The sequence below is a fragment of the Lepisosteus platostomus genome, chromosome 7 (assembly GCF_059453375.1).
Source record: "Lepisosteus platostomus isolate fLepPlt1 chromosome 7, fLepPlt1.hap1, whole genome shotgun sequence".
Taxonomy (NCBI): Eukaryota; Metazoa; Chordata; class Actinopteri; order Semionotiformes; family Lepisosteidae; genus Lepisosteus; species Lepisosteus platostomus.
In genome coordinates this window covers 13,416,918-13,442,488 of record NC_142617.1, presented here as the reverse complement: position 1 = coordinate 13,442,488, position 25,571 = coordinate 13,416,918, and the positions used below count along the sequence as shown (strand labels likewise).

General features: G+C 36.0%; 3 protein-coding genes across 3 annotated transcripts; all 3 read right to left on the bottom strand.

Annotated features, from left to right (window-relative positions):
* Window positions 1–5,319: 5,319 nt before the first annotated feature.
* LOC148658269 (olfactory receptor 51F2-like) lies at window positions 5,320–7,636 on the bottom strand. Its single transcript, XM_088641924.1, has one exon. The coding sequence runs from the start codon at window positions 7,629–7,631 to the stop codon at window positions 6,657–6,659; it is 975 nt and encodes a 324-aa protein (XP_088498050.1). The 5' UTR covers window positions 7,632–7,636; the 3' UTR covers window positions 5,320–6,656.
* Window positions 7,637–10,694: 3,058 nt separating this feature from the next.
* Window positions 10,695–12,090, bottom strand: LOC148658268 (olfactory receptor 51F2-like). Its single transcript, XM_088641923.1, has one exon. It carries the CDS (start codon window positions 12,084–12,086, stop codon window positions 11,109–11,111), a length of 978 nt encoding a protein of 325 aa, XP_088498049.1. The 5' UTR covers window positions 12,087–12,090; the 3' UTR covers window positions 10,695–11,108.
* Window positions 12,091–17,055: 4,965 nt separating this feature from the next.
* On the bottom strand, window positions 17,056–22,595 carry LOC148658267 (olfactory receptor 51F2-like). Its single transcript, XM_088639373.1, has one exon. The coding sequence runs from the start codon at window positions 18,582–18,584 to the stop codon at window positions 17,610–17,612; it is 975 nt and encodes a 324-aa protein (XP_088495499.1). The 5' UTR covers window positions 18,585–22,595; the 3' UTR covers window positions 17,056–17,609.
* Between the last annotated feature and the right edge of the window lie 2,976 nt (window positions 22,596–25,571).

Genomic DNA, 25,571 nt, shown 5'->3' with positions numbered 1-25,571 from the left:
AATTCTTTTGCTCTCTCTGGACAAATAGGTCAGCCATTTTCTTGGCGGAAGGCAGGGCAGGTAGGGGGATGAAGTGCGCAGCCTTAGAAAATCTGTTGGTGACCACCATGATTGCAGTTTTCACTTATCTGCGTGGTAGGTCCGAGATTAAATCTACTGAGAGGTGAGACCAAGAGCATTGTGGGAGAGGGAGGGGATGAAGGAGACCATATCTTTAAGCACAAGGGGTCTTGACACGCGCTCAGGTAGGGAACACCTGGACATAATGTTTGACCTCAGTTGACATGGATTGCCACTAGAAGTCCCTAGAGATAAGCTCCAAAGTGCGTTGGATGCCCAGGTGACCTGATGATCATTGGACAGGTGTTGTTAATTAATGATGTCCTGGTATGCCCATAACAATTTGCCTCTCCACTGTGGTAGGAAATCAGAGAACTCAGAAAGAAACTATGTGGGCAAGCTGAGAACATATAAAACAAGTATACTATCTCTGTACTATGGAAAGACTAGATGTAGTTTTGTTCCTCTCTTGGCTGTGGCAGATGAAAGAATGCCAGATTACCAGAGGGAACTGTTTTGGAGCAGTAAAAGTTCTGGATGTCTATTTTGGGACATTGGTTTTGAGTTACTGGGGTCCAAGGGGTTTGTGTTTGTAAGTGTGTATGTTCCTTTGTGTTGTGTTTCCATGTATCAGGTAGACAGTGATAGATATTATAGTTTCTAGAGTAATAAGAAGGGCAATTATTTAGTATTACTATCTTGTGAGGATCTTTGGGTACACTGGTGGTTCTGAGAGTCCTAGCACTCTTAAAAGTCTTGCATATAATAATAATAGCTTACACTTATATAGCGCTTTTTCTGGATACTCCACTCAAAGCGCTTTACAGGTAATGGGGACTCCCTTCCACCACCACCAATGTGCAGCATCCACCTGGATGATGTGACGGCAGCCATAGTGCGCCAGAACGCTTACCACACATTAGCTATCAGTGGGGAGGAGAGCAGAGTAATGAAGCCAATTCACAGAGGGGGATTGTTAGGAGGCCATGATTGATAAAGGCCAATGGGGAAATTTGGCCAGGATGCCAGGGTTACACCCCTACTCTTTTCGAGAGACACCCTGGGATTTTTAATGACCACAGAGAGTCAGGACCTCGGTTTTACGTCTCATCCGAAGGACGGCACCTGTTTACAGTATAGTGACCCCGTCACTACACTGGGGCATTAGGACCCACATGAGCCGCAGGGTGAGCGCCCCCTGCTGGCCCCACTAACGCCTCTTCCAGCAGCAACCTTAGTTTTTCCCAGGAGGTCTCCCATCCAGGTACTGACCAGGCTCACACCTGCTTAGCTTCAGTGGGTTGCCAGTTGTGAGTTGCAGGGTGATATAGGGATCACTATCTACAGTACATCTTCCAGTTTGTCTAAGTGAACAGTAGAGCATATTATTATTCTCATCAGAAGTGCACGAACATAACAGGTTATTCCGGCTCTTATTGAAATTATACTCTTTGATGGTTAATATAAAAATTAATTTAACCCATTTGTTTCTGTGTTGTAAGATGTTAATTAACCAAAATAAAGTATTTTAAATGTCATGTGGTTGAGAACTTGTGCTCCAGAATTCTGGGTTTTTTTAAAGGTTTTTGAATTGCTCAGCACTGAGGCTACGGATGTCCCGAGACCCGCCTAGCACCAGGTTGCCCCACGTCCGTGGCCTGAGAGCATAGGTTTCTATACCGACATCGTCTGACCCCTTCGGCCTGGGCTAATCTCCTTGTTGCCCCCTTTCACCACTCTGCATAGGGTCTCTACTGCTCTCCTTGTCATTCCACGGCATGCCCTTCCGACATCCGTAACAGATTACACCTTCCTTCTGTATCGTCCTTCAACCTCTGTCATGTGCTTTCACAGCCATGGCAGGATTGTCTGAAGAAACATTTCCCTTTATCCATGGATGTGCACCCCACAGATTCCTACATTTCAGGCTCCCAAAGTGTCTCTGTGACGCTGCTGACCTTCTTGTTTCAGTAGATCACTGGTTTTGAGTAGCTATTTCTGAGGCTTTCTAGTGCAGAGAATGGAATGACCTGATGTCTACTGGGAACCAATTGGATGACTTTGATATACAAAGAGTTCTTAATTTAAGGAAGCATTTGGTTCCAAACACTTCCCTTTAAGTAAAAGTTTTCATAAGTTACACTTCACCTTTGAACCGTATACAGTTACTATACAATTACTATTTTATTCTTTGTACTGCTTAGTATATATGAATACATTTGTAAAATAATGTAAACACTATTTTGCAATAACTGTAACCTGTGGAATGTCTGCATACATACTGTACAACAAAGAGGTACCTGTATTGACATACTGTACAGCACTGTATCATTTACCCAGGAGGCTAAAGCTGCGTTCCTATTCAGAGAACCAAGATTATGGCAACTTTATAGATTCCACTTTTAGCTACCTTTGTAATTAATAGACATTAAGATATATTGAAAAAAATACTGCAGTATAATTATTATTGTGTCAATCAAGCAATAAATATTACAAAAAAATTTGGAATGACCAAATATTTTTGATAGTATTTACCCACCTAATATAATGTTTCCAGTTGTTTAAGGACTGCACACATAGGAAGAATGGAGGCCTGCAGGCATGATCCTTTGAGACACACACCTGTCAACCTGTTTTAAAAATTAGTATAGATTATCTATAGATAATGTAGTCTGTAGTCAGTTAGACATGCATAGGTCCTTTCAATCTGTTTTTTCTGTGAATATTTGACAATATTCTTAAAATGATTTCTGGCTTGTTTAGAAAACAAATCATTTCTTGATACAGTATATTCTATAACTCTCAAACAAAGTTACTGTATTGTAGGGTAATTCTGAAATGGTGCTCATTTTAAGATGCAAGTTTTATAATTTATTTACAAAATGTTAATATGAGCAGGAAATTATTAGGCATTACGTAATAGTGAATACCATAGATATTAATGTCACGGATGTCGGAAGGGACGAACCGTGGAATGGCAGAAGAGCGAAAAAGACCCTATGCGTAGCGATGAGATGGGGGTTAGCCCAGGCTCAGCTGTTCAGGAAATGCCGTATAGAAACCTATGCCCTCAGGCCATGGACAGGAGTGACCTAGTGCTAGGCGGGTCTCAGGACATCTGAACCTCAATGCTGAGCGAGAAGCGGAGCAGAAACAGGAAGTAAATAGGCTACACAACAAGACACACCAGAAACACATGAATAATCACAGGAAACGGAACAGGAGAGAAGTAGAGCGCCCTCTAAGTGTACTCACATCGTGTCCCCATATCGTTTTTCACAGGTCTTAAGCTTCTGATAAATCGAAAGAGAAGATCCTTAAAAAGTAAACCATGGATGAATGAGAGCTCACAAAGAGCAAACTGGGAACAGATGGATATGGAAGATAGAATGAACGTGTTTTAAATGTAATTCATCCCTAAAACAATGAATTTCCGTTCAAAGAAATACGGTCTAAATGCTATTATGGAGATTTAAGAAAAAGGTGAAAAGGGAGAGAGTGTTCTAAAAGCTGCATGAAATGCCCAAGATTCAATGTAAAAAAAGATATTATACTTGCCAAAATGGATACAGAAAGATATTGCAACAGAGACAAAAATTAATAAATTTTCAGTACATGCACTACAGCTGTATAAAAGCATAAAGTTCTCAATATCTTGGTTAATAACAGAAGTAACAAAAATATGATAATAAAATATAGAGCCTAATAATGTAATGTAATAATTACATTATTTAAAATTAATTTTTACATCAGACAATAATAACATGCCCTGGAACACACACAGATCCAAAGAGAAATTTAGAAAGGCCATTTAATCTGCCTAACTTGGCTTTCAACTGTGGTAGCAAATTGGAGAGCCCAGAAAGATCCCACGTTGGCAAGCTGAGAACATGCAAACTCCATGCTAAAATTGTACCAGACTGGAACCGAACCTATCTTCCAAAGACTGTGATGCAGAAGAGCTAAAAGTGCTATACCACAAATATTAATGGTTATGATAATTTTACCATACCTTTTCCACGAGTACTTTCATGTTTCCTACTGTACATGGAATTCTGTTGGGGGGCTGACACTACTGATTGTGTGTGTGCAGGTGTCTGTGTGTATGGGATCACACATTACTATCAGTGCAAGGGCAAATGCTCCAAGGAACAGCCTAAAAAGGCCCTCATTATTTTTAACAATATGTGATGGAGAGCCGAGAGCAGGAATTCTCAGCATTTGTCACAGGCTTCCTGTCTTCAGGGTCCAATGGGATAGAAAACTACAGCTTGTTATTGCTGACTGGCATCACAGAACAAGTTGACATTTAATAACCATTCAGTGCAGGTAAAAATATATTCTATTAGTGTCTATTCATGCGTTTGCAAACCTCCATGTCTTCAGATTAATCAGCCGCATCTTGCTGTAAGGTTGAACACTGTATACAGTATCTATCCCTGAGGTCTGGCTGTGGAGCAGCCTCAGACATCAAACATCAGGTAACTGTGTGCACATTAGCTATTGTACTACTGTCAGGGCCTATAGGCTGTGGTGCATACACTATGAATGTAAACCTGTACAGGATGTAATGCATACCAGACACTTATTCTAAATACAGTATAATCCTGTATTCTACTGTATCTAGATATTCTATCTCTGTACTGTATATCTACTGTATTTAGATATTCTAAATACAGTTTAATTGATTATACAATATTCATAATACTATGTGTGAAGCCAGACATGGATACAATAGTTTTAGTATTGATACCACTTAATTGTATTTTGTGATTTTTATGATATATTCGTCTACAAAATAAGCAGAAAGATGGAGAATCCTCATCATTCTTCATTTCTTTTGATCTCTTGAAACAGTGAATTTGGAGAGTTTCACAGCTTTCAACTGAATACATTTCACAGAGACTACTATAACACTGAAATAATAGACATTTAATAGGGCTAGATGTTATATCTTTTTTTCGTATTGCATAAATTGCCCCAATCTACCTTAAAAGCTGGTGGATATACATGTTCAGTTAAATTGTTTATTTACTGTATACTGCATTACAGAAACAATAATTAAAAGCAAAGGCAACATTTAGAATATTCCCAGTAACATGCACTATAATGTCTAAGCAAAATATTTAGAACTTTCTTTTTTAAAGTCAACACCATAACGATACTCTTATGTCCTAAAAGGACACAAAGACCTACTGCATTTTGACAAGACGTTTTTTTTAAACTTTTTTAATGCACCAACAAAAATATATACAATATACATGAGAATACGTAGAACCTCATCAGGGTTACAGTAATACAGTTGCTTTTCACAAAAAAAAGATTAAATGAGGTAAATATAAGGCACACAGTGCTTTTCTGTTCTAACATTTAGAAATAGTCTGGAGATTGGACCTTACAGTGCTCTCTGTCCTTTTCAAATTGTAAAATGTGGGTCTCTTCTCCGACCATTTTATTTTAGGCACTGTATATACTGTAATAACAGGCAAGCATAATGATTCAGTCAATTAAACATTATTATTATTTTTTTCAATGGGATTTAAAAGTAACATAACGTATTTTTCTAAAAGAAATGTCAATATTAGAATCCTTCCTTATACAATTTTTCATATCAATCCAGAATGTTTTAAGAACAGGACAAAACCTAAACAAATGTTGTAAAGTTTCTGTGCTGACAGTGCAAAAGGCAGAAGTTAGAATATGCATTAATTTTATATCTATAGTATGCACAACATGAATCTTTACAGGGTAAATTCAATGAATGATTTGGTAAGATACCCCCTTAATCTTATTGACAATACAATATTTATTTGAAATACATATTTTATTCCAGTCAATTACTCCCCCAAATGAGGCATTTCAAAATAGTTTAATTGACAAGATATTATCAGCTTGCAAAAGGGATTTTAAAAACATATTATTACAACTATAACTCAATATACTGCATCCTTGTAGTCTAATAGCAGCTGTAAACTCTTCCATAGTTTCCAATGGACAATCATTATTAAAGTTTCTTAAAAGAGTTAATGCCTCTGTAAGGATAGAATTGGTTACAATATAGGTGATCAGACTTAACATATAATGTTTATCTATTCACAAAGTCTGTGTATTTATACATTTCACTGTCATGTTTTACCCAAACGATACCACTTTTAACCCAGGTTTCAAAGAACACAGTTTTATTGCTAAAGTTTATATCTCTGTTATTCCAGATTGTATATACAGTATTTTATTCTTAAGAGAGCATGTAAGGAGTACTTGTTAATGGAAGCTGGCAAGATACAAGCGGATTTGCCCAACATCAAAATTACATTTAAGTAAAACCTCTATATCCCTACTTCTTGGAAAATTAAAGTAGGGAATATACAGTATGCCATATACTTTGCTTACTTTTAAAAATAATTCTATATCCACTTTCACTTAAAATTGTATAAGATGTTCTAAAATCTAAAGCATAAAGGTATTTCAGACAGTTTGAGAAAAGAATATTACTAGTTTTTAGTCTTTTAAGTAAGGGTGATACATCTGAGTTGAATCAGAGGCTTGATGATTGTTCCCAATCTTGCCACCGCTGTATTATTGTATCTCTTTACGAATCAAACAAATGAAACCATTTTCCTGTTTCTAATATATTTTTTAATTTGTACCATTATTTCCTCTGTCTTTAAAGTGTAAATAATTGGGTTAAGAAGAGGAGGAATACTAACAGACAAAGATGTGTTGAGAATTCTGGTATTTGTATCAATGTTTACGTTCACCCAGGCTATAATGTTGGTGACTAATAGTGGCACATAAAATATAGCCACCAGAATCAAATGACTAGTACAGGTTTTGAATGCTTTTCGTCGACTATCGATTTCAGCTATCTTTAGCAGCGCAACTACAATACATACATAAGACAACAATATTAACGCAAGAGGGAAAAACAATAAGGACACGACAAAAAATGAAGCCAGGAACCAGTTGATAGAATAATCGCTGCAAGAAATTTTAAATACCGGTCCATGATCACAGAAGAAACTGTTAACAATTACAGATTTACAGTAAGACAAACGCGTTACGAAATACACCATTGTTAAAACAACAATAAAAGGAATAAACCAAGAGATGATAATCACTATAATCATTTTAGTATTTGAATTGATAGTTTGGCATCTCAGAGGAAAGCAAATAGCGATAAATCTGTCGTATGCCAACACCAACAGCGCATATGATTCCATTGCAGAAAAATAGTGTACAAAGAACATCTGCGTTAAACAAGTATTGTATTCGACGAGTCTGTTCCCGTAAATAAACATATCTAAAGACTTCGGGATGAGTGATGTGCTGTAACTCACATCTACCAAGGCCAAGCTAAAGACCCCGAAATACTTCGGGGTGTGCAGCGGCTGAGCAAACCAGATGATGGACATAATCAAGGCGTTGGCTAATAAAGTAGCGACATATATCACCCCCAAGAATATTAAATAGTAATTCGAGTTTTCCAAGTCATAGAAACCACGGATGTAAAAGCCGTTTGGCCGGATAAAAGTGGTGTTAAGAACAGGTGTTGATGACATCTGGGAGGTCATTTTTCGTAACCTGTTAAAAATAAGAACGATGCACAGGAGTTGATCAAAATCAGCTTTCAAAACCAACAACACATTTGTTCATTATTTAAAATTAATTAAAATAAATTAATAATATTCATTGTTTGACCTTTTCTTAAAGTCTTCTTTATCCACATAATAATGTAAATGGAAATATCTTCAGAATATCGTGATTATAACTAAACATGATCAGAATGTTTACTTTTAAAATAATCAGTTGCTGAGAATTCATAAAATTACAATCATCATTCAAAAGATACCTCTCACCTTTCAAACTCTGCCTCCTCAATTCTGCACTGTAGTGGAGAGGCTCTCTAATTTGTTTAGGACAACAATGACGCTGAGTCACATGAGGTATTCCCGAAGGGTGAGTGGTGTAGAGGAATGAGACCTTATTTGTATTGAATGTACACTTTAAAGAGCCAGTTAATTGACTCATTAGTCAAAGTCTCCTCTTGGGCAGCATTTCTGTAACAGTAACTAGTAAATCACAAGAAAATATGAGTATGTTGCAATTAGCACATGATATCTACAGTATGTATGAAAGAAGCCTGGTCTCTTTCTTAAGTAAAATAACACGGAGTGTGTACAGTAGCATGATAGTGCAGGTCTCACTTTGTGTCCCTTCCTTTTTGTGTTTCTGTTTGAGGTGAAGGGAAGGTCCACTTAATATTTTGTAGCGTTTTTCACGTCTTAAGCTTCTGATTAATCAAAGAGCAGATCCTTAAAACGTAATGGATTCCAGCCTGGGGTCATGGAGTTAATCTGGTATAGCTCTTGTTAAATATTAAGGAGAGGAGACTGGCTTCTTTCCTGTCAGTTAGAAGAAATTGTTAAGGTTTAAATCAAAGATTTTCCCATTAAGATTTATTGTAAGTATTATTCTTTACTATTCATTACTTAAGTAGGTTAATTTTTAGCTTAATTAATCTTCATTTGTGTTTCATGTGTTGAAAGAAAGTGGTTGTAAATTCTTTACTTTCATTGAAAATCTAAACTGTACTCTTATGTGAACAGAATTACAGTAGCTAACTAAATCCAGTAAATTAAACTACTTTTTAAAATATCCTTGTTTCCCAGATTGCCAGGCATTCCAAATTGTGATCAGTGAGTACATTCTCTGAATGCATCAGATTCCTAAAGAACAAGTCAATTAAAATGAGGGTTTATAGGTTTTCTTTTAAAAGCAGACTATGAAGGAATGAAGGAGAGCTCACAAGCCAATACCTGGGAACAGATGGATATGGGGGAAGAATGGACATACTTAAAAATGTTAAAGTCTTAAATTGAATTCATTCCTAAAACAATTAAGTTGTAGTCAAGGAAATATAGTGTGGCCTAAATTCTTTAATGGGTGTAGTACCGAAAATGTAAAAAGGAAGAGTCTGCTCAAAAAGCTGCATAAATTATCCAAGGTTCAAAGATATAGAAATCAAAAAAGTCATTAGAACTGCCAAAAACATACAGAATAATATTGCAACTGAGAGAGAAAATAATACTTTTCCATTACATGTACTAAAGCATTAAAAAAGCATGAAGTGGAAGTTAAAAGTTTGCAGTATGATAGGTTCTTAATAATAAGGATGATTATTAATGACATAAACAGGATAATAAAATATATACTAGATTTAAGTTAAAGTAAAATAACAATATTTAAACAACTACAGTCACTGTAATATCCTTATTAAAGTAGGAAAGTTCTACAATTTTTTTAAAGTACACCATTTTCCAGGTTCTTGGGGTGTATGTGTTGACATTTTAAAAAATCTAGTGCCATAACAGGAAAATCAGCTGTTCCAGGCCATTGCCCACATGCACATCCATAATGGCCAAAGTCTGCACAATCTGTGTTACGAGACTAAAAGGAGAACCCTGTGCAGGTCAGTCTTGGTAGAAAAGTGGAGAAGGGAAACAATTCCAAAAGGGCTAGACAGAGTCGGTATCCAAGGAAAGCAAGGCAGAGTCGATGTCCAAAATAGTCACTAAGAGACTGTACAATACCGACTGCAGGGGTGTGGACTGAGACAGGTTTAAATAGCAGGCCAGACATGGAATGTTAATTGTTAATTAATGATGTCCGGTGTGCCCGTAACAGTGCCCCCCCTCCTACAGGTGGCTCCTGATGCCCTAGATGGTTTGTCTGGGAAGGTCTGATGGAATTCCTGGAGTACGGAGCAGTCGAGGATGTTGTTCTCCCTGATCCAGGACCCGTGTTCGGGACCATAGCCCTCCCAGTCAACGAGGTATTGCAGTGTGCCACGTCTCAATCTGGAGTCCAGGATTTTGTTAACTGCATAGGTGGGATGCCCATTAATGAGACATGGGGGAGGGGGAAAGTTCTGCTGCTGGGAAATGGGGGAATGGAGAAAGGGTTTGAGGTAGGACACGTGGAAGATGGGGTGAACTCTTAGGGTTTGAGGAAGGGCAAGGCGACAGGAGACGGGGGTGACCTGTGCAATGATGCGGAAGGGTCCACTTGCAGGCTTATTTCAATTAGTTCAGTTCAGGCAAACTAATTCTATTAGTGTCCATTGACTGTATGTATTTGCAAACCCCTTCATCTGAAATTAATCCACAGCACCTTACTGTAAGATTAAACACTGTATAGAGTATCTACCCCTGAGGTCTGACTGTGGAGCAAATATCGGGTAACTGTGTGCACATTAGCTATTGTACTACTGTCAGGGCCTATTGGCTGTGATGCATAGGAATGTAAATCTGTACAGTAGGTAATGTACACCAGACACCTATAACATTCTTAATACAGTATATTGGATTCTAAAATATTCATAATACTTTGTGAGAAGACAGACATGGATACAATATATTGTGTTTCATTGTTGGTACCACTGTACTTTGTGATATTTTTTGTTCTTTCTGTATATTTGTCCACAAAATAACTAGAAAGATGGAGAATCCTCATTGCTCTTTATTTTATCTGACCTCTTGAAACAAATGAATTTGGAGAGTTTCAAAACTATAAACAGGATAAATACATTGCACACAGATGAGTACAGAACTGAAGTAGTACACATTTAAGACATCTAGATGCTATATCCTTTATTTCATAAAGTGCCCCAGTCCACCTTAAAATCTGGTGGATATCCATTGCATTCAGTTAAATCATTTATTTATATTTAATAAAAATTAAAAACAGACGTACAGGTAGACATTTTAAAATATTAGCAGTAATATTCACTGTAACTTCAAAGCACAATATTTAAAACCTTCTTGTTTAAAGTCAACACCAAAATGATACTTTTACTGTATGTCCTAAACGAAACAGACACAAAGGCCTTCTGCATATGACAAGACATTTTGAGCTTTAGAAAAGCCACCATTACTAGATATTACTCATCATTTTAGTAAGGAAGATACTGTAAATCCCAGAGTTGAATCACAGGCTTGAAGATAGTAGAGAAGCTGAATCTCGTCTGAATTCTTCTATCTCTTAACTCTTTAACCAAAAAATACTATTTTCCTGTTTCTGATATATTTTTTAATTTGCTCCATTATTTCCTCTGTCTTTAAAGTGTAAATAATTGGGTTAAGAAGAGGGGGAAGAGCACCAGACAGAGATGTGTTGAGAATTCTGGTGTCAGTATCAATGTTCACGTTCACCCAGGCTATAATGTTGGTGACTAATAGTGGCACATAAAATATAGCCACCAGAATTAAGTGGGAAGTGCATGTTTTGAATGCTTTTCGTCGACCATCGGCTTCTGCTATCTTTAGCAGTGCAATTACGATACATAAATAAGACAACAGTATTAACACGAGTGGGGAAAACAATAAAGCCATGACATAAAATGAAGCCAGGAACCAGTTGACTGAATAATCGCTGCAAGAAATTTTAAATACCGGTCCATGGTCACAATAGAAACTGTTAACAATTACAGATTTACAGTAAGACAAACGCGTTACGAAACACACCATTGTTAAAACAATAACAAAGGGTATAGCCCAAGAAATTAGAATAACTATGATCATTTTAGAATTTGAATTGATAGTTCTGCATCTCAGAGGAAAGCAAATAGCGATTAATCTGTCGTACGCCAAAACCACGAGCGCGTACGATTCCATTGCAGAAAAATATTCAACGAAGAACATTTGAGTTAAACAAGCATTGTATTCGACGAGTCTGTTCCCGTAAATAAACATATCTAAAGACTTCGGGATGAGTGATGTGCTGTAACTCACATCTACCAAGGCCAAGCTAAAGACCCCGAAATACTTCGGGGTGTGCAGCGGCTGAGCAAACCAGATGATGGACATAATCAAGGCGTTGGCTAATAAAGTAGCGACATAAATCACCCCCAGGAATATAAAAAAGTAATTCGAGTTTTCCAAGGCGTAAAAACCACGGATGTAAAAGCCGTGAGGTCGGATAAAAGTGGTGTTAAGAACAGGTGATGCTGTTGTCATCTCGGAGGTCATAGTTCTAAACCTGTTAAAAATTTTAAAAAATGATGCGCAAGAGTTTATCAAATTCAGATTTCAAAAGTAACAAAACATTTGTTCATTATTTAAAAAATAATGATATTCACTGACCTTTTACATAAACATGTGGATGGTAATACTTTCAAAATATCATGATTATATCAAAACGTGTTATTTGTATAACAAAACGTCATTTAATTAAAATTAATTATAATACTCTCTACCTTTTCTTAATGTTTTATGTATTCATATAATTATGTGGATGACAATACTTTCAAACTATCTTAGAAGTTGCTGAGAATCAATCAAATTACCATAATCATTGAAAAGATACAGTACCACTCACCTTTCTCACTTAAGCTATTTAAAATAATAACAAATTCTCAATATCATGATTATAACAATTAACAAAAGTACCAAAATGTTCTCTATATCTACCATATTTTTTAAATAATCAGATACTTCTTAAAGTTACCATTTAAAGGATGCCTCTCACCTTTCAAACTCTGCCTCTTCAATTTTGCACTGTAGTGGAGAGGCTCTCTAATTTATTTAGGACCACCATGACGCTGAGTCACATGATGTATTCCAAGGGGTGAGAAGTGTCGAGGAATCAGACCTTATTTGTATTAAACATACACCTTAAAGTGCCAGTTAATTGCCTCATTAGTTAATGTGTCCTCTGTGGCAGCCTTAATCGCATGTTCTGTAACACCAGCGAATTGCAAGAAAATACGATTATGTTGCAATTAGCATGTGATATCTCCTGTATGTGTGAAAAAGCTTGAGCTCTTTGTTAAGCAAAATGCTTGGATGTATAGCATGATATTGCAGTTATTACTGTCACTTCCTTATTGTGTTTGTGTGAGAGGTGGAGGGATGGTGTAGCTTCTGCTAGTATTAGCTGATATTTGGCTTTTAGAGAAGAAAAGTGAACAATTTTTTTGTGTGTGAACTGTTTAACGTTGCATTCTGTGACTGCATTTCTCGAGAGGAAGAGATCCAGTTTTTATTTTAGCAATTACTGAGAGAAAATACTTAAAGAGTGGATTAAGGCCTGTTGTCATGGATTTCGGTTGTACTATTGTTGTAGTTTATATGATTGTATACATTTAAGAGAATAAAGCTTTTTTTATCTGTTAGTGAAAATTGTAAAAGTTAAAATCAGAGGTGCACAGAGTGAACACTTCTCATTTAGATTTATTATTACTATTATTTCCTATTATTTATCTAAGTACAGTAGAATAATTTGTTGCTTATTAATCATCATTTTAATGTATTCAAACATAATTCTTGGGGGATGTAAATGTACTTAATTTCTGATTTAATGGAATGTGTGCTGTTCTTAGAGTGGTAAACTAAATATAATAGTTTACTCTTCTTCACGAATAAAGTTGTTTCCCATATTCCCAGGTATCCCACAAAGAAATTGGTGAACACAATCTGTATATATCCAATCCCTAAAGAACAAGTCAATTAAAATTAAGGGCTTATAGATTTTTTAAAGCAGTCTATGAAGGAATGAAGGAGAGCAACAAACTGGGAACAGATGGATACAGTGGAAGGATGGACATACTTGAAATGTCAAAGTTGAGGTCTCAAAATGAATAAATCCCTAAAACAACAAAGTTCTAGTCAAGGAAATATAGCCTTAATGATTTAATGTAGGTAATAAGAAAAAGAAGTGCTGTACAAACTGCATAAAATGTCCAATATTCAAAGATAGAATATAGAAAAAGGAGATGCAAGATTACTGCAACAGAACCAGCACATTTCAGTACATTTCAGCCATCTCATCCATCCATATTCACTGACCACTTTATCCTCAGAGGGTCTCACTGGGCTAGAGCCCATCTTGGCAGGTAGGGGGTTCAACTACACACTGGAACAGGATGCCAGTCCATTGCAGGGCCCACATATACATTACACATCCAAGGAGCAATTTAGAGATGCTGTTTGTTCTGCATCTCAGAGGAAATCAGAGAACCCAGAAATAACAAGTGTTGTACTGTATGCAAACTCCATACAAAATGTGCCCCAGGATGGAATCAAACTTATCACCCAAAGGCTGTGACAGAAAAAGAGCAAAGTGTCATGCCACATCACCTTGCCATCTACCATGTACAATGGTTTTGATAAATTCACCATAATCTCTCAGAAATACTTTAATGTTTCCTGCATTGACTTCTGATTCAGGCCTGACACTTTGACACTCATACAGTATGTGTCTGTGTGTGTGTGGGAGGGTTATATGCACTATTACTATCAATGTGGGGGAAAAATGTATGAAAACAAAGATCTCATGCCAATCAGAGGTGTTGAGCTCACCACAAAAGTTTTTTTTTTTATCAAACAACATCTTTTTGCTAAAAATAGTTATTGTGATACAGTATGTTCACACCAAGTAGGGTCGGTCCATACAGAGATCTGCATACAAAGCATTGCATTTTATTTACAACTTGTGTTTTTTAAAGTGACACTTAAAACTGATGAAGAAAGATGTTTAATAGATAATGTATAAATGTGGAGGGAAAGAAAAATACAAAAAAACGTCCAGTAAAAAATGTAAAAATGTTTTAATTATTCTTAGTACATACAGTCATACAATACAAATATTACAGCAAAGAACCTTTATTTGAATAAGAATCAAACATATTATTGGAATATATGAGGAAGACCCTTTAATACACAATGAGAAGGAGAGCTGCCAAAATTACATAAAATAAAAAGCTATTTTGGCATCCACTTCAACAGTTGGGCACTTTACCAAGTACGCAAATGTCATTACAGCCACTGGATTTATAGTCCTTTTAATCCTTTACCTTTTAAGATTTGAATGTTTCCCTGTACATTCAGCTTCATAATGTTGTCTATTAACTTTGTTAAAAGGATCGACCTTACCAAGAACAACTGTACTCCCTGGCCATGAGGAAATCATACCCTAAGAAATCATTTTTATATTATTGTACAGGGTCAGGAGGGAGAATAGCCAAGCGAGATCTAGACAATAACTCCCATTTCAGGAATAAGAGAATGAGATGTTTAAACAAGTTATCAAACATAAAAGCAGTTTAAAATTGACAGCAATCATATGAAAGGCTCCACACATGAATAACAAAGTTAAAAATGTATTTTGTTATTTTGCAAAGTAAAAATACAATACAAAATAAAAGCAAAATCCATATAAGGGACAGGGAAGGGCAATTGACCACTATACTCACTTAGGGACTGTCAACAGTTCATGGGCTTTTCAATAAACAGAAAGCAACATGTAATAGCACTTTTGGAAGACAATGAATAAAATTGTGAGGGAAGGCACATATCCCCCATTGAATTAAAAACATGACAGCTACCAAAAATTCTCTTCCAAATTCCAAATTACCACAGGGTAATCTTCAAGCACCACAAACAGATAAAACTTCCAAACTCTTGTTCCAGGCAAGGGTAGAATTACTCCAGAAATATCCATTCAAAGTTCTAACTGAATGTGAACTGTACTGTGCCTTCAAAGAAGCCATTTTGACAAACCAATTAACAAACACCATGTTTAGCCTGTAGATTCAGCAATTTTTAAAATACAAAAGAAATATGCCACCAGCTGGCAAATACATGGGGAAGGGGGTGGGAGAGGTGTCTTTCTGTGATGTTGTCATCCCGCTCCTTAGATATAGCTAATACAATTGTAACTTGGAACTGTTTAAATAGAAATATGTATGCTATCATGCACACATTAATACCTGTCACCAGACTAATTGTTTAATATTAATATTGAATAGAAACATGCACTATAACATTAATACTTTCAAAAACATCACTGGGGACACTTCTTAAATTCTTCAAGTGGTAAAATACCAACTCCATTGAGTGCGATTCGATGGAAGTGTAGTGTACATCTCCTGATCAAGCAAGAATATAAGAGTATACTGTACAACTCCTGCTTAGATCTGATGAAACACAGCCAAAACCACTCAAATACCTTTTCCAATCATAGTTAAGAGTACAAACCTCTACACTATTAAAAAGAAAAGAAACACAGAAAGGATTAGGCAATGTCAGTCTCTTAATTTCTCATATGCAACATCTAACTCCCATTCACAGCTGCAGTACCCTTGCTAAAGACGGCACTGATATAGGTTTTAGAAGCATTTTTATTAATCAGTTATGTTTAACATGATACATTACATTTCACAATCCTTATTTTTAACCTCACACAAAAGTCCAACCACAAATCCCACTCAATAAATACAATTATCCCTGCATTAAACTTTTCAAGCTTAAGATTTAAACCACAAGTGTAGCAGAAGACAGGAGTAGAAGACAGGAGGAGCAGACAGTACTATCTGGAACATGAACCAAATTATTTGGTGGAGGTGGATAGAACTAGCCGGAGTCTGTTTGGCACTATTGTCATTGTATGCACACACATCACCTGGCTGCTGGACCCAGCATTACACAGCCCATTAGGGTAGCCTGCCTCCACTGATGGCAGAGGGTCAACCAGAGGGACTGAAAGGTAACCTAACCTTGAACAGAAGCTACCATACTAACCAACATGGGAAAGACATACTGTACTAACAAGGAACACAGGAAAAGGAAAAACAAGGAGAATGTAATTGGGAGGTAGAGGACAGAAAGTGCTTAACTGTGTTTCTGAGAAATGACAAATAGTAAAAACACGAATGAACAGCCTTTTCTAAAACCAGCAAGCTTTGTGACACAAATAAGGTATACTTAAGCAGCTGTCTGCTTTTGTTTTTTTAGAAATATTCATGTGAAGGTGGGCAATCTACCTTTCTGCAGACCAAAATAAGGATGATTCTATTATTTCAAATTCAATACCTTTTTTATACCGCACATCCAGATTACACAATAGATTACAGATATTTACTAGACAGAAAGAAAAATCAGAAATGGTTTCTCTACAATTCTGAGTACTTGAAACCATACAGTAAATGATACAATCCCACATTTTTAAACAAAGAAACTTTAATATTTATAAATAATATGCAGTACAGTTTTAAATATGACATTTGCAAAGCTTCAGAACTGCTGTTTTCTTAAACAACTGCATAGACTGTATCTTGTAAAGGAAGTGAAATAAAGCAGATATTTAATAACATTGTTTATTATACTCATATATTTAATTCACAGATTGCCCGAGTCTACATTGAAATCAGGTTGATATTTGATTTAATCTAGTTGATTAACTCAATAATAATTAATTCAAGTAGAATAAGTTAAATCATTTCGTTTAGCGTTACACAAGAAACAAACGTGATAATTAAAACAAACAAGGTATTTAAATAAACAATCATAGAATGAAAACCAAAATTATTAGAATCCCTCTTTTACGTTAACAGTTAATGCGTTACTTTTCTAACTGGAACACATGCACACAAAATGCGTACTACATTTGACAGCTCCGTTCAATTAAATTTGTATTATTTGTAGATATTTTAGAGGACAATGTAATGGCTTTTTTTTAACCGGATACACAGTTCTTCATCTGTTATGTACATATTAACGAGATAAAGCCAACTTTCGGTTTCTAATATATTTTTTGATTTGATCCATAATTTCGTCAGTTTTTAATGTGTAAATAATCGGATTAAGAAGGGGGGGAATGGCAGCCGACAAAGACGTGTTGAGAATTCTGGTGTCAGTATCAATGTAGACATTAACCCAGGCTATGATGTAGGTAGCTAAAAGCGGCACATAAAATACAGCCACCAGAATCAAATGGGAAGTGCAGGTTCTGAAGGCTTTTCGTCGACCATCGGCCTCTGCTATCTTCAACAGAGAAACTAAAATGCATACGTAAGACAATAATATTAAAGCCAGAGGGAGAAAAAATAAAGACACAATAAAAAATGCAGCCATAAACCAGTTGATAGAATAATCGCTGCAAGAAATTTTAAATACCGGTCCATGGTCACAAAAGTAACTGTTAACGATTACAGATTTACAGTAAGACAAGCGTGTTATGAAACTCACCATAGTTAAAACAACAATAAAAGGAATAACCCAAGAGATTATGATCACTATAATCATTTTAGTATTTGAATTGATAGTTTTGCATCTCAGCGGAAAGCAAATAGCGATAAATCTGTCGTAGGCCAAAACCATGAGCGCGTACGATTCCATTGCAGAAAAGTAATGTACAAAGAACATCTGAGTTAAACAAGTATTGTATTCGACGAGTCTGTTCCCGTAAAGAAACAAGTCTAAAGACTTCGGGATGAGTGATGTACTGTAACTCATATCTACCAAGGCCAAGCTAAAGACCCCGAAATACTTCGGGGTGTGCAGCGGCTGAGCAAACCAGATGATGGACATAATCAAGGCGTTGGCTAATAAAGTAGCGACATAAATCACCCCCAGGAATATAAAAAAGTAATTCGAGTTTTCCAAGGCGTAAAAACCACGGATGTAAAAGCCGTTTGGCCGGATAAAAGTGGTGTTAAGAACAGGTGATGTTGTTGTCATGGAGGTCATTTTTCTTAACCTGTTAAAAAATGATGCACAGGCGTTTATCAAATTCAGCTTTCAAAAGCAACAAAACATTGGTTCATTATTTAAAATCAGCGAAAATTAATTATATTCATTGACCTTTTCTTCATGTCTTCTTTATCCACATAAAATATTATATACCTATAATAATAATAATAATAATAATAATAATAATAATAATAATAATAATAATAATAATAACCATCATCTATTTACTGTAGTTTATCATAATTTTCATTTATAATGCACACAATTTTCAGAATCTGAGTTCAGAAACATCAAAACATTTTTCAGTTTTTAAAATGAATAGAAAATGTTTAATAAAATGTTAATCTCAATTTAATTTGATTATGTTTTCTTATCTATATGAAATATCTGTGACTGTTACAATACAAAAGTGCAAATGATAGACTAGGCAAACCTCTTCAAATGTCTGTATAGTGTTCTATTTAAAGATAAAAACATTGCTCACCTTTCAAATTCAGTGTTTTCCACTTTACTCTTTAGTGGAGAGACTCTAATTTATTAAGCACACCCATGACGCTAAGCCACATGAGATTTTCTAAGGGGTGAGAGGCAGGGAGGAATTATACCTTATTTGTATAAAACATGCACCTGAAATTACTGGTTAATTGCCTCATTAGTTAATGTGTCCACTGTGACAGGCCTAATCACCTGTTCTGTAACAATAGCACGTAAAACACTAGAACAAAATGAGCATGTTACAATAAAAAATCCAGGGAATTAAAAAAAACTTTAAACATGATAAAAAAGAATGGTAGTATAGCTCGTTTAAGAGTAGTATATGGTTTCATTTAAGAGGTTTGTGGAAGTGTTACCCGTACTGTTTGTCTGTTAGCCTCTTTTAAAAAAACTATGCACAGAAAGTCATTATCCAAAGTAGACAGAATAATGGGTCTATCTTCTTCCATTCAAATTGAGATCTTTCTTGGACGAACTAGTTTTTAATCCTTACCCATTTTCACCTGCCTTAAACTACAGATTAATCTGTAGATTAGAACACTCCGAAATTTAGATCATGAACAGATCTGAGGAGTCGTAGTGTATTTCAGATTTACACAGTTGTACACCTCAGAAAAGCAATGTGACTTATGGCTTCTTTATGGTTTTCAAAGTAATTGTAAACAGTACAATTTAAAGGTGATCATTTCATTAATCTAATTTTACCAAGTCTTAGATTAACAGTCAATCACACATTTATTTTATATTCCCAGGAAACCCACAAAGAGAAGAGTGAGCACCTTCTTAAACCCCTCAGGTTTTTTGTTCAATACACTGAACATATTTTTTCTGGGATTGTCTGAACAGCTCTCCAATCACCCTTTCTGATAGCCTACCAAAAAGGTCTTGAAAGAAGACTTCCAAACCAGCATGGCCTGAAGACATAAAAAACACAACACATTTTGTACTTTATATTTTTCATTTTGTATTTGCCAATTATTTTTGTAAAAAAATAAATATTTTGTGTGTTTGTCCAAGTCTAGAATGACAGTTATAAATCTGCCATTACAACCATGTAAAATGGGGAACTCTGCACATCTTTCAACATTTCATATGCAATGGCCACCTACCTGAAATTCAGGAAGTGAAGCAGAATCTGGTCAACAGCACAGCAAGCTTGCAAGCACCACTGTGGCCACAGGAGTCACCATGTCAATGATAGCCAAAAGAGACCTGGGTAATCCCATCCTAACCTCAGAGGGTATCTTCCTATTGTGAGTTCCAGCTTGATCCATGTCACAACTGACTAGTGGCCTGACCCAGTCATACCAATAACCGGGCATGACCCAACCCATAATGTTAGAACTTTTCCAGTACATAGGCAAGTGCCTTTACTAACTTACTTTTTTTTCACATTGCAATTAAAATTAACATTGACATAGCTGTAAGAGATCTGAATTATGAGCAGGAATGTTAATTAGTTCTTAGTCCAATCACAACATTTCAAGAGTTAGAGTAGTTATGTGATTAGACTAATTAATATTCACTGCTGCTCCTACCTCCCTTCCTAGGCTAAAAGGATGTTCATGCTAAGATAGATAAAACTTCATAGAGTAGATAAATGATGTAAAATACAATATTACATCATGTAAAATACAATAGGTTACCAATGCAGCATTCATTAAATGCTGAATGGAAGGCAACCAGAGAATTGCTCCTATTTAAAGAGAAGGAAAAAGCAACTGTGTCATAAAATGAAAGCAAACACAGGAGAATGGTCACTGGATCAGTTTGGTTACAAAAATGAATGTTAAAACACTTTTTTTTTCCAGGTACAAGGAATGATCATTAAAGATCGATTCATCTCTGGGGTAGACAAATAAACGCTTAGCACTTCAAAATTGTCCATTCACTTTGTGTAATGCAGCAATACATTTTGAGTGCATTATGTTTTTGTTTTATTTATTGTAGTTCTCCAGGTTATTTAGAAAATTCTACATAAAACAAAATAATTGCAGTGTAATGATTATGGAACTTATTCAGATGCCAAACGACTGAAAAGAAAATCTGGCCTGTTCATTAACTGATTTTACAGTACAGAAAGATATAAAATTGTTTGCAACCGAAATGTTATATTTGGAAAATGTAACATGGCATACGAAAAGGCATATTTTTCAAAAATGTTTATACTGTACCATAAAAACAACTGGAACTCTTGTATTTCACCATATTATTATCATTGTTATTTAATATTAGTACTAGTAATAGTATACGACTAAAAATAAAAATATTTGCATTAGTAAATTCAGTACCTGTTGGATTATATTTGTCATTTTCAATCTGTTTTACTCCAATGGAGTGCATTTGGTATTGAGTGTGTTATAGAGAGTGACATCACTACCTTTGAGCCCAGGTGGTGCTGATTTCTCCTGCAGCAGGAGGCCTGTTCTTTTGAAACAGATGAAATAACTGTCTGCGTGCTGCTCTCCCTTTTCTCCTTTCCTTTTCTCACCCACAAACTTACCAGCATCCGAAGATGTTCGATGTATGTTGCATGATGATAACCGCGGACCAAGTTTGGACAGCCGTGCTGAAATCCGCAAAAGACATCTTAAAATCCTCTTTTAATATTCACTTGAAAAGTGCAGTGAAGATAAGATAAGATCACTTTATTGGCCATATACAATTTCTTGTATTAGGAATTTGTCTTTTTGCATACCCCAACTTGCTCTCCATGAGACACACAGACAGGGAGAGAAGCTTGTTGTCAGAGCACAGGGTCAGTCATTTATACAGCACCCCTGGAGCAGTTAGGGTTAAGGGCCTTGCTGAGGGGCCCAACAGAGTAGGATTCCTCTGCCAGCCACAGGATACAAACCAGCAACCTTCCAGCCACAGGTACAGATCCTTAGCCACAGAGCCACTGCACCACCTATGCAAGTGTACTGTTCATATTGCCCAGAAACTTCTAAAGTAAGTGTGCTGTTCCATAACCAAAAAGAGCAGCATACAGTACCTATTGAAGATGCTGATATTATCATTAATCCACCTGAACACTGTGCGGTAAAGGTAATGATATTTTAAGGAACATTTGTGATATACTGGTGAGCATTTGTTTTATTATTTTTATATGTAAGCAATAAAAACTAAGTTTTCTAATGATAGGTGTATTTTATAAATTAATATAAAGCTGCTTTTCAGATATTTAAGATTACAATCCAGTGATTTCAATTCATGAATTATGCAAATAATAAGTAGCAAGACTCTAAAACTGTAATATAATACAATCCAGTAACAGATTAATCACTTGTCTTAAATGTAGTTAATGTGCGAGATAAAGTTATCGCTTTTTCAATACTCTCATAAAATAACAAGCAAGTAGGAACAAAATAAGTAACTACAGTATGACTGTACTGTAGCTTCCTCCTCTTAAATGCACATTTGGCATAATTTCCAAGACCATCCAAATTTAATCTATCATATACAGTACACCGCATTATCAAATACATACAGTATATTATATTTAAACAAAAGGGCTTCCATTACCACCACTTGGCACTTGAAGTAGTTTTCATCTGAGAAATGGATTAAACACCTTTGTGAAATTAGAATTATAGGTATGGATATGGAAATGAGACTCTGACATATGGAACTTGTAAATATATATATGCTGTACCACATTTAAAGGGTTTTTAAAATTTATTAACAATCACTGTTCCTCTCACAATCTGACTTTGCCACCTTTTTTAAAATTCCAGGTATCTCAATCCACTTTTTATTGCTACTTTGACTCTTAAAACAAATTGGCTTCAGCACATTTAATTACCCCTTGGACCTGGTGTGTCAGAATTTAATACAAAAGGTGTAAATGTCATGTTTAATGGAACATCTTTGAAGATGAGATTAATTGAATCATCATTTGGATAAATTTGGGAAATCTGTTTTTTTTTACACACCATAGTGTCAGAGTCTCTTTCCAGAGACCAATTTGACTGACAGTAATGCAACACACTACTGAATTACTAAATATTTTTACAGGTATATATTATTTTATATTATAACATTTCTGATGGACTTTTTTGTTAAAAAAAGTTTAACAGTTTAACAAAAAAAGTTTATGTTTTTTTTGTAAAAAGGGCTGATGTTTCATTGAAAGAACCTGTTGAATGAGATGCAGCTGCTCTGAATGAGTAATTAACACTCAGAGGGAAATTCCACATGAAGGAAAGGAGCTGGTGGGATAGGCTCTGTGTGTAATTGGTTACGCCGCTTGCCTAATTGTGAGGCTTATAAGAGCAGCCAGGAGAATAAGCAATGCGGTTTGTGTCTAGACTCCAGCTTGCTAGGTATCAGTGAATTAGAGGTGTATGGAGGGCAGGTGGCCTCATAGTAACTGAATAAGCTCTCTTGTAGTTCTGCGAGTGTCAGTTTGAGGAAAATATCGCTTAAGAATGTTCTGGGAAGTATCACTGGCTGATGGGGAGAATGGGAGATTCAATGGGGTTGTAATGTGCTGTGGGGAGTTGGTGGACCAGCTGAATCAGGGCTGATGGGAGCTGTTAGGGCCTAATGAGTTGGGCATTACTGGTTACTGTAGTAACACTCTTTTTACTCCTTAGAGTGATGGGGATTCTAGATGACAGATTGAAACCTGATTATGCCCAGTGTTTCAACATTGCCCATTTATCTCCTGGCCTTAGGTTGTGTGATCAGAGGGGAAACAGACAGCTGCTGTGTTAGGGGCATAAATGACTAAAGTGGTGTCTCTAGCCAAAAAAGATGAATTGGAGGTAGTTGCTTTAGGGAGCAGTGTGACTAGAAGCAAGTGAAGAGAAATTGAGATTAAAGAGGACTCCATGGTTTTTCCAGAGGGGGGACTACCCTGTTACTCTAGGATCCTGGAGCATATCTAAAAGATTGCAGGCCACTCAAACATTGGAAAACAAGTGACATTCTGGCACTGCTACAATACTATTTGTGTCAGTGTCATCTTGAGCTTATTACTCAAGCAGGTACAGGGTACCCAATCACTGAGGTAAAAACAATAGATTGCCCTGACAGCCAATTGTTAAAGCAAGTTCTCTGCCCTGTTTTCCACACCTATAACTTGTTAGGGATGCCCACTTTCACCTGTTTGCCCTATCTGTGGAGCTACTAATTCAAATTACTGTAATACGCATCTGCTATTTCTATACCTATTTACCCTCCTATTGCTCAATGTTTTATATATCTGTGTGGTTTTATATACAATATTACACATAATCTGCTGTACAATTTGGAGGGATTGATTCTCTGTCAGCGTAAACAGTGAGTTGGTTTTAGTGTCCCAAACATTCTAGATAACATGCCATTGAGATTCACTCTTTATATTGCAATAAGCAACATTTTTAAACAAATAGAGCTGCTATAAACTTTCCTGTACTTTTTAACTTTTAAGGTTCTTTTTGGGAATTGAGCTAGCTTGATCTATTCTACAACAATAATAATATTGCTTTATTAGCCCTATACAATTTCTTGCAAGGAATTCCTAATTTCTTAGGAATTCATCTTTCACATACCCCAGCTTGCTCTCCATGAGACACAGACGGGGAGAGACGTTTGGGGTCAGAGCGCAGGGTCAGCCATTGTACAGCACCCCTGAGCAGCTGGGGTTAAGGGCTTGGCCATCCTGACTTTCAAAGAGACCTGCATTGGCCAGGAATTGAACCCAGGCCTCCCGCGTGGCAGGCAAGAATTCTACCACTGAACTTGTATTAGCTATGCCATACTGTAAATATTAGTTGTGCTCCTTTGTTTACTGTATGATTGGTTTACACTCCAGACACTTCTGTACCTTTGAGTCTACTTGGTCTGTTTCACTAAAGTTTTTTTTTGCATAGACTTCAAGATGTGATTTTTCATCGATTTCCCTTCTCCTGTTTTCCATTATCATGGTAACTTCTTACAGGCACATTTGCCCTCTTTCCTCCCTACTTTGAAGAAATAAAGCAGTTCACACCATAGCAGATGATTTTAATGAGGATGGTCTGTGCTTATTTTAGGATTTGCAGTCTCAATATGAGCTAGTGACCCTGGGTATTCTCTCTTTTGCTTTTTACATTTTTTCTGTTAAACACTTCATACAAACCTTAACAGTTGTTAATATTTGGATAGGTTCAAAAGTTATGGATGATAACATTTCCTGGTAAAATCAATTGAAATACCAAAAACCATCATCATCTTATGACTGCTCTAGGCATTTCACAAAATACACTGTAATCCCTAAGTTTATTACAAATAATTATTTATGTAGTATGTATTATTAAAATAAATGATTCTTCAAATATTTCAGGTTTCTTCAGGATCCATAGACACCATCATGATCATAAAGCATGTTCCTAGTTCTTTGTTTTAATTTTGTCTAGGTGGTAATGATCTTGTTTTGATCTGTTTTTGAAAAAAGAAATAATGGCTTCACAAAAATATTCCTGCTTCTTTTAAAGTTATGTTGTTTAAATAAATCCCTATTTA

What these genes read in the sequence shown, in the direction of transcription:
- LOC148658269 (XM_088641924.1), bottom strand. Translation starts at nt 7,631, where the DNA reads ATGACCTCCCAGATGTCATCAACACCTGTTCTTAACACCACTTTTATC.
- LOC148658268 (XM_088641923.1), bottom strand. Translation starts at nt 12,086, where the DNA reads ATGACCTCCGAGATGACAACAGCATCACCTGTTCTTAACACCACTTTT.
- LOC148658267 (XM_088639373.1), bottom strand. Translation starts at nt 18,584, where the DNA reads ATGACCTCCATGACAACAACATCACCTGTTCTTAACACCACTTTTATC.